Genomic DNA, 10,032 nt, shown 5'->3' with positions numbered 1-10,032 from the left:
TTTCGCTTACGAGGCACGTTCGGTTACTTTCACTCGCTTTGTACACAGAAAAATAAGGGGCCAGAATTGTACCTTTTGGGGTACAACAGCTTGTCCCGAAGGACATATTTGTACCTTTTTTACCCCTACATATTAGTACCTTAGAGTAGTAATACTTAAGGTACTAATATGTACCTATTGGGGTAAAAAAGGTACAAATATGTCCTTCGGGACAAGCTGTTGTACCCCAAAAGGTACAATTCTGGCCCCTTATTTTTCTGTGTACAAAGCGAGTGAAAGTAACCGAACGTGCCTCGTAAGCGAAATAAAGCCAGCATTTACTCTTCTTTCAAGGCACGACTATTCTAAGATACTCAAGTGTGCAAAATGAAGCTCAAGTTCGATTATCTTAAAAGGGGAGAGATCGCTTTCAGAGGACCGTTTTGCGGGATATGCAGTCAAGAGACTCGAATCAGTGTGCGTCGCTGCCAAATTCACGCTGATCCACTGCGTTTGGTTTATTTGTTTCTCCAGATGTTCACAGATTTTTTCCCTCCAGAGCATTTTAAAACAGCAGGATCAAGTTGCTCAATGTTCTCGATTCAGTTTTGTGCTAAACGTGTTGCGGTTCGACGTTCTCTCAGCTGCTGTGGTTTGGTCCTTTAACCCTTTGTAGTCCATCCTAGTGGTTCGGCGTGGGCTGGTTCACGATGACCTGGATAACAAAGTCCTTCTGGATCTTGGTGTCTTGCAGGCGGGTCTTGTCTGTGAGGAGCTTCCCGGAGAAGAACCAGCGCTGGTGGGCCAGGTCGATGTCCTCCTGAGCTTGCAGCTGTTTTTTGAGCAGGCCGATGGTGTCGGTCATGCTGGCGTTTAGACGCACGTCTTTGCAGGTGGAGAGCCGTACTTTCAGCTGGAACTCTTTCTTCTGTGTGGTCGGTGGCTCGGGGTTGTCTGACAGGTCGTCTTCACTTCTTTCGGTAATCAGATTGACCGGCGGAGCCAGGCAATAAACCGGTAGCTGGTAACGGTTTCCGAGTTCGTCGTAACACTCGGTCAGGGATCCTGGAGAGTGATTGAAAGTACAAACAACCATCAGTGATGGGGAAATAAAGTGCGGCAGATAGACAGACAGAGGGTTGGTGTGTGTCATCATTTCTTTTGTTTTCATGTTATTAAATACTTCTTCATTATGGTAAAAACTTCCCCTCTAGACCAATAAAGAAAATAAGGGTTGGGTTATGAGAACAACAGGGTATTTAAAAGGTTAAATGTTTATTTGTTGAAAAATATCAAACGTTTTAATACAACAACAACTAACAAAAAAAAAAAAGATGTATTCAAATATTTGAAAATAGTTAAAGATATGTGACCCTGGACCACAAAACCACTCATAAGGGTCAATTCCAAGCTTTCCATTGATGTATGGTTTGTTAGGATAGGACAATATTTGGCTGAGATACAACTATATGAAAATTTGGAATCTGAGGGAGCAAAAACATCTAAATATTGAGAAAATCATCTTTAAAGTTGTCTAAATGAAGTTCTTAGCAATGCATATTACTAATCAAAAATTAAGTTTTGATATATTTATGGTAGGAAATTTACAAAATATCTTCATGGAACATGATCTTTACTTAATATCCTAATGATTTTTGGCATAAAAGAAAAATGTATAATTTTGACCCATACAATGTATTGTTGGCTATTGCTACAAATATACCCCAGCGACTTAAGACTGCTTTTGTGCTGCAGGGTCACATATTTGAAAATAATCAAACATTTCTGACTGATTTTATCATCTTTAACCAGCTATAATTATTCCAAATTATTCCAAAGCGCCTTATGCATGTAAAAGTTGTTGTTTTATGTGGATACTAAAACATGAGTGAACGACAAAGCCTTGTTTACATAATAAATAACAAGTACGGAAACTCAACATTACATTGTGAATTTGGAAAAGGTATGGAATTTGATTTAAGTAATTTCCATGAATTGCAAAAATAAATGTTATATAATCGTGATGCATCGTGATACCGAATTAAATCGAATCATTGACATGATAATCGTATTCGAATTCAATCGTGAAACCAGTGCCGATTCACACCCCTACTGAATATTGTCTGAAAATCTATTTGGAAATTTGAATCTGGAAAAGTATGGAATTTTGAAATGGAAGATATGTAGGAAACCTGGAATGTGGAAACAATTGGATTTGTAACAAATGAGATGTATGCATATAAATCTGGATTAGGCCATATGTTGGCTTTATATTTAACCTTTATTTTGTGGGCTGCTCACCTAATTTTCCCCAATTTTAACAGTATCCTATGAGATTCTCCACTGGACAACAGATGGACTCTCGTTTCTCTTCTCAAAGCCTCACTCATGTCTCACACTCTGTGCTTTTGAATGTAACTCATGGTAAATATTGATCAACGCAACAAGAATAAGAAATGACTGGTTTGTGCTTTAGTATAGAAATGTTTTATTTCTTGGATTTCGGTTTTGAATCTTTCCTCACATTCAACTTGAGCACAGGTTTGATACAAAAACTTGCAGGAGAGAGTTAGGATTAGGGTTTTCCTTACGGTTAGTTGCATGTAATTATGCATAATTTACTGTTATCACTACAGCAAGTACATGCTAGGGGTGTCAAAATTAATCGTTGCATCGATGCAGTAATAGACCACAACTGATTGTAGCCTACTGACATCATGTGCATACACGCTTGTCACACGAGTATTAAAAATGCACTCTATTTTTAAATCAGAGCATGGCTTTTTCCCGCACAATCGCGGCAGCTTCGTTGCACAGAATATGCGCTGTGAGACACGTGCGCATTGCTTGACTGTGCTTCCAACAGACTTTCACATGCGCTTTGTGTTTGTTTGTCCTGAAGCTCGATCGCGGCTGTGGTTAAATGTACTTTCATCTCCGAATACTTTTATGATTCGAAATGAATGTGTTATGTTTTCAGAACAGGACAAAACATCTGATATGTCGAAACCGATCTGTGCATTAGTGTGAATGCAGCTTATTAAAGCTGCCGCTGTCTATGATCTCATCAGTAATAATCAAATGGCAATAATGCTGAAGAAAAACTAGGGATGGACTGAAACGAAAATTCTTGGCCGAAGCCAAACAAGATGAAACACTGGGCTGAAGGTTGAATACGTTTCCACGTTTCATGACTTTACTGATTTGCACGTGAAATTGGGCTTTTATGGAGGAGCGAAAGCGCACCGCTGGAAAGAGAATGGAATGGGGCGCAATAATCGTTTTTTCAATTATTGTATTTTCATAATCGATGGAGGCAGAAATCGAAATTGTATTTTGATTAATTGCACAGCCCTAGTTGACATGATAATCGTAATCGAATTGAATCGTGAAACCAGTGCCGATTCACACCCCTAGTACATGCAACACTAACTAAAGTGTTTTGACAATTTTCCAGAAAAAAATGGTAACTTCAATTTTGCACAATACATTTTTCCAGTTCCTCAAAAGACAGCAAGTCAGACACACAAAGCTGTTTTGGTCACAGCCGATCAGAGACTCACCGTGTGGTAACGTGATGTTGGCTCCGTCCACGATAGCCTGAGCCAGTTCGTGATCGTTACACTCCAGAGCCACAGCGGCGGCCTTCAAGGCATCCCAGATCTCCTTCCGGCCCTCGAACGCTGGAGCCGTGTCCCAGAACTCATCTCTCTTACTGCGGAGCTGGCCCTCCGTCATGGGATAATCGCTCTTCCACTTGAGCTTGTCTTTCTTCAGTGGCTCATTACGACCTGCAGACGCAGACGAGGTGTGAATTAACACACCTAATATCACCTGCAGTGACATTACCTTATCACTGCATCTAAACCAACAACATGCCTGTTAGATACTGTACCCACTAAATTACTGCAAGAGTTGTTACCTGTAGCAGAAGAACCGCTTCTCAATAGTATTAACTCGTCGTTGTCTTTAGGTCACATCCCAAAACCATTCAAGCTGGCGGTTATTAAGCCTCTTATTAAGAAACCACAACTAGATCCTAGTGAACTGGCAAATTGCAGACCCATTTCAAATCTTCTGTGTATGTCTCAAATTTTAGAAAAAGTTGTCTGCTCAATTGTGCTCCTTCTTGCAAAAAAAGATCTCTATGAAGAAGTTTTAGTATGAAGTTTGATTGCATCATATAATAATTGCTGTTAATAGTGTTCATCGTCTGTTTGATTACGTCTTTAACTGAATTTTACCAAACATTTCTGCCATATGTACATCAATTTGACATTCACCACTGATAAGCTACTACTAAATATAATGTAGAAACTTAATTTCCTGTAAAGCTGCTTTGCAACGATTTGTATCGTGAAAAGCGCTATAAACTTGAATCGAACACTAATGTGTGAGAAACGTAGGCTATACAGCATTTCCTGGAATAACGGCTTCGATCATTCACGAGGATCAAAGTGAAGAGCACATTATTTTTGACCATTATGCCAGAATTGTACTATTCCGATGAATTATGACGAGGTTAGTTTCAAATCAAATGTGCGTGCAGTTCCACAGCAAAGGCATGTATGATTTCACTAATGTAGGCCGACAAAGACTTTCCATTTGCATTTTCCATCAGTACTTTCACAAACGGGGCAACAAAAAGGAGATTGAGTGGAATGTAAAAGTAATAGTGTAATAAACAAGAATTGACCTTTAGTGCTTTCAAATGATTATGGTGTAATGGAATATTGTGGGGGGGGTAAATACTTTTATTCCGCAATATAATTATAATGTTACAAAAGGTTTCTATTTCAAATAAATGCTGTTCTTTTGAACTTTCTGTTCATCAGTGAATCAAGAAAAATAAAATGTATCACAGTTTCTGCAAAAATATTGTGCGGCACAACTGTGTTCAACATTGATAATAATCAGAAATGTTTCTCGAGCAGCAAAGCAGCATATTAGAATGATTTCTGAAGATCATGTGACACTGAAGACTGGAGTAATGATGCTGAAAATACAGCTTTGATCACAGAAATAAATTACATTTTACTATATACTCACACAGAATGGAGTTATTTTAAATTGCAATAATATTTCACAATTTTTGCTGTACTTTTAATCAAATAAACATAGCCTCAGTGAGCATAATAAAAGAAACCTCACATAAGATTACATAAAGCTTACAAATAGTTTGATCCTATTATTATTAAATATAATTAATTGGACCTAACTACCTATAAAATTACGCAAGATATAAATTAATGTTTAATTAGTATGCATATAAAACACGTTTTTCTTATAGTACAGTAAGCTCGATCTCAATAAAAGCAGAAGTGAACTCCGCTCACTCATATTCCCATGACTGAGCAAAGGTTGTGTATTTCTGACTGTTTGTCTGCAAATACTGCCCTCCCCAATGACTGATCCCTTCAGGCAAAAAATAACCGCCTCCATCCATCCAGCTCACATCCATCAACAGCCCTGAAGGCAGCAGCAAACCCCAACAGCACCTCCTGACCCTGCGGTTATCTGCTCAAACAGAGCCGCTGCTTTCAGTCAACAATGATAGGCTGAGCCCAACACGGCGATTAGGACACGAGCCACATTACTGGATAATGTTTAAGATTACAACACACACTCTGCGTGTTTGCATTAGGCCTGGAATAAATAGTGCAACATTATCAACAACTATTATTGTTAAATAGTAATTTAGTTCAGTTCAAAGTGTTGATGTTGCACTTAATACATTTACAGTTCATCAAAACAAATGATTCAGCTATAAAGCATCTCTACTGAAGACAACAGCGTCTTCATCATCATCATCATCATCCAGCTCAATTCTGTTCACGTTCTATTCTCATCCGATGTCAGTGAAGTCAAATCAGCAGTATTTCTGGTTGTCAATGGGTTTTAAAGTGAAATTACTGAACCTCACCATAGGGGCCTGATAAAATGCTCATTTAAAAGAAACAAAAATTAAGAAAAATCTGACAGAGACATAAAAGCTTTTGCATCTGAAGACTTCAACTGTTGAACAAACATAGTAAACTAATGAAGACGCGCTTAGAAGACGTTGTGATACGTCACTCAACCACTACACATTATAAAGTCGGTCTCATATTATTCACACACAAAGCTTCCAGAAAACAACCAAGACACTGTATACTAAAGCTACAGATACCGCAAGAATGCAAAAGTCCGATAAGTAATGCTTAGAAGGTTTAGCAACGATTTGATCAATCCACACGTTTAGAAACGTCTCATGACCCTTAGTGTGAACGGTAATAGTGATGCTTGCCTAAGCAATAAACCTGCTACAGAAACAAGGAAGCTCACAGTAGATGACTCAGTGCTTTCCCATCCAAACACATTATTTATAGCATAAAGGTGTGAGAAGTAATCATTAGGACACATTGTGTGACTCCAGCTGACAGTACAGTGATGGAGGGAGTGGAGGAGTATCATCAAAAACACATGTTTTACAGGAAGTCTGGACCTCTAAACCAGCTTAACACAGTAAAGAAATAATATAAATAGAACCGTTTATAATAAAGTCTGCATATGTGTTTTGGGTCATATTTGATGCATCAGGCTTTTATGGCTCATATATTTTATGGCTCAATTTGCTGCAGATGCTGATAGTTATATGATGAAATTCTGATGCTTGTAATGTAAATCAGTGAGATCTTTATAACAGTGCAGCAGATGCTGACATACATTCTACTGACATAGAATGATATGAATATCAGTGGTCGCTCTATATCTCCAGTAATCTGTCTCAGTGAGATGAGATTGAAATGCTCCAAACATATAATGCAGTGATTGAGAGCTGAAGAAATAAAGGCTCCTCAGAAGATGTGAGATGTTCTGGAGGCTTGTGAAGATCATTCCTCCGCTGAGGAACAGTGAAAGTAAAGCTTCTGGAAACAAACGCTCCTCAAAAGATCCTGAGGATCAGATTTGAGACTCTAAAACATGATTGATGGAGAATCAAGTAAAGCTGAGCTGCTTCAGTCCAGTAAGTGTTCATCTGGAGATATTACTGCAGTTATTCTGACGCTTACTTGATAAAAACCAGTCAGGATTTGACACGAGAAGCTCGAGCTGAAGCTGGACGCTTGTACAATTACACTAAAAGTGCTTTTACTGGATTAGAAAAACTCTAAACTATCAATCAGAGACATAAGACATGCAGTAGATTATGGTTTTTAAGCAAAGTTTTGATCACGTTGATCATTTAGAGGACTTAGAAAGTGTGTATGTAATAGGATACTGCAGGATTTATAGGGTTAATCCAAAAGAGGGCTTTCAAAGTGACAGGCAGAGAAATGTAGACAAATGGCTGTGTTTATAATCCAGTGCTTCGGTCAAATAAAAGAGACCACTGACAATGTGAAAGGGACTCTAAACGTTCCCAGAAGCCAAGTGCTTGAAGCCAGTTTCTTTGAGATTTTATTGCAATTTCATTGGCTGTTGCAACACGAGGCTAGATGGAAGGAGCACTTGTGATTTCAATCATCTCAGGTCAAAGAGCTTATTCCATTTTATGATTATGACTTGAGCCACAACAGCAAGAGACGAGGCAGAATGTGACTGTCAAAGTCCAGCAGCTCGTATAATCTCCAGTCAAACCATATGTAATCGGCTCGCTCGTTGTCTCGAGGCCAGGAGCTCTATAAAGTTGCATTCTTCTGTAATTCTCTCGTTACACTCACACAAGCCGCGACAGATCTGCGTTACAGGAACACGAGACGTTCCCGCTTCCTCACTCTTCTTCACAACTGCTCACTCTGTTATCGTGCAAGTGCTGTACAAAGCATATTTATGGTTTGGTTCTGTAACCGTTCAAGCGTTGTGAACATGCATTCAAACTAAAAGCAATGTGAGAGAGAAAGTAAGTGCGACAAAGTACAAGACAATAAAAAGAGCACCAAAAATGCACGATTGTCCACAACAAACACACAGCAGTCCGATTCACAACAAACGACTCTTACGAACAGATTCATTTCAGTCAAAAACACTCACAAATCAGTCTAACACACAAATTGTGAATATTTTACATTGTTATTAAGCATGTAATCAGATTCACCAAAAAATAAATTATGAACGTATTCGAGCTTAAACCACTCAAAAAACCAAGTTTTAAGATTTTGTTCTAAAAGTATATTGTAAAAGCATTGCACTTTGATATACACTACAGTGTTTGCTTATCATATTCCTAAAACATGGCATTTACATGGTGATCACTATATTTCACCATAGAAAACCATAGTACGAGCAGATAAAAATAACGTGCATGCGTGTGCAATACCGTGGCACTCTTTTGTTTTGGTATAATGTGGGATTCAACACATCTGAAATATGCACATTTTAAGTACAGCCACAAAATAATGGTTGTATATGAAAACAAAAATGTATTAGAAATATGTACTGTGGTGATAGCCTATGGAACTTTGATGCATAGTAATAGGAGAACTAAATAAGTTAAGTTCATGTATTTATGTGCCGTGATATTTATAATATCTTGGTGCAACATGGAAACCAAAAACATGGTAACACCATAGTAATTGTGCTGGTGGTTTTGTCTGTTGCAACCAATTTAGCTACATTTTTGTGAAAGGTAGTAAAAAACTAACATTTTAAAAGCATTGCAATGTGGTATATATACACTATAGTGTTTGCTTATCATATTCCTAAAACATGGCATGTACATGGTAATAATCAACACATTTCACCATAGTAGCATCATGACACTCCTTAGTTTGGGTATAGTTTTGTGGGATTCAACACATCTGAAATACGCATATATTTACTAATTAAATAATCATTCGTTTAAACTCAAAAGTACAGTCTCAATAAATCCTTGCATTAGAAAACAAACATTCTTTCGTGTTATACTGATGGTAGTTTGATGCATATATCAAAATACTACATGCTTACCATTTGTAAGTTCACAAATAACACCTTGTAACATGGCAATGTCGTGGTGCTTTTGGTTTATGTGTTGTGTCAGTTGCTCCCACATCATGATATTTGCATGTTTTGAAGAAAGCCACACAGCGAAACAAACATGCAAAGCAGCATCGCATCACAGATGCACAGAGCCTCACCTCCGCGCTTCCTCGAGCCGTGTCCACGTGACTCCGAGCTCTCGCGCCCCACGCAGCCTCCCATGACTGTCAGTCAAACACAGGCCACATCTCAAGACGACTTCAAGATTCACTCCAGCTTTGTGATCGTTTGAGTTCCCACGCGGACACAGTACTACAGTTCAGGTGACTAAATACAGTACGATATGTTATGTGATCTATCAACAGCACTCGCATTTAAAGAAAGCCTCCCACAAAAAAACAAAACTCCAGACTGATGATGTCTGGGATGATCTATCGGTTAAGTTATCTGGTCAGAGAATCGCGTTTAGTTATTTCTGGCTTTATCCGACGAGCTAACGTTAACTTACCGCGGCTAGCCAGAGCATTAGCTTTATCCCGAACTCTTAAATCCGGTCTGAAAGAATAAAACAGCATCAGCGAGACTTTATAGATTACTCCATGCTCGCTTTGTTGTATATCAAAACACACGCGTCTCAAACCCGCCTCAGCTGCTCTTTATCTCTCGCTAGTCTAACGTTACGTTTCCTCTCACTGATGTTTCCGACTAGCTCACGTTACTGACGCACACCGCGCATGCGCGCTCTGACCACGTGACCGCACTGCGCCAGAGCCCCTCCTCCAGAGCGAGCCCTCAAGCTCCGATCAAAAATCGTGGAAAGTTTGTGAACTTGTAATGAACAATAAAGCGATTTAACGTTTAAAAATGCCATTATCGTGTCATTACGCTCTTCGCCATTCAAATAGCTTTATTGTCACGACGAAAGTGCATTGTGTATAGCCAAAGCAGCAAAACAACATAGAAATATATCAACAGAAGTCAGAAAGAGCTTTGTTGCCAAGTGTGTTTGCACAATGCACATACAAGGAATGTGTTCTGGTGTCACAAGCTTCCAGAACACAGAGACAACATCAACAACACAGATAATAAAAAATAAGATGTGAATAAAATACA

General features: G+C 38.7%; 1 protein-coding gene across 2 annotated transcripts; it reads right to left on the bottom strand.

The window, feature by feature from the left end:
* Positions 1 to 214: 214 nt before the first annotated feature.
* On the bottom strand, positions 215 to 9,637 carry LOC107653930 (ubiquitin domain-containing protein 1-like). 2 transcript variants are annotated; one of them, XM_016440791.1, is made up of 4 exons: positions 9,428 to 9,594; positions 9,078 to 9,143; positions 3,543 to 3,770; positions 215 to 1,044 (listed from the first exon to the last, which is right to left on the bottom strand). In XM_016440791.1, exons 1-4 carry the CDS (start codon positions 9,492 to 9,494, stop codon positions 662 to 664), a joined length of 744 nt encoding a protein of 247 aa, XP_016296277.1. In that variant the 5' UTR covers positions 9,495 to 9,594; the 3' UTR covers positions 215 to 661. The 2 variants fall into 2 exon arrangements, with proteins under 2 accessions (XP_016296277.1, XP_016296278.1); XM_016440792.1 differs by lacking the exon at positions 9,428 to 9,594 and adding an exon at positions 9,601 to 9,637 and having other exon boundaries at positions 216 to 1,044.
* Between the last annotated feature and the right edge of the window lie 395 nt (positions 9,638 to 10,032).

The sequence above is a fragment of the Sinocyclocheilus anshuiensis genome, unplaced genomic scaffold (genome assembly GCF_001515605.1).
Source record: "Sinocyclocheilus anshuiensis isolate Anshui unplaced genomic scaffold, SAMN03320099.WGS_v1.1 scaffold454, whole genome shotgun sequence".
NCBI classification, from domain to species: Eukaryota; Metazoa; Chordata; class Actinopteri; order Cypriniformes; family Cyprinidae; genus Sinocyclocheilus; species Sinocyclocheilus anshuiensis.
The sequence above is the reverse complement of the archived record's forward strand: the minus strand, read 5'-3'. Positions and strand labels throughout refer to the sequence as shown.

Bases quoted from the DNA above. Each gene is read 5' to 3' on its own strand.
- LOC107653930 (XM_016440791.1), bottom strand. From the start codon at position 9,494: ATGCTGTTTTATTCTTTCAGACCGGATTTAAGAGTTCGGGATAAAGCT. The intron at 3,771-9,077 runs GTGAGGCTCTGT...CTGCGTCTGCAG, and splicing joins CGGCTCGAGGAAGCGCGGAG to GTCGTAATGAGCCACTGAAG. The intron at 1,045-3,542 runs GTGAGTCTCTGA...ATCACTCTCCAG, and splicing joins CAACATCACGTTACCACACG to GATCCCTGACCGAGTGTTAC.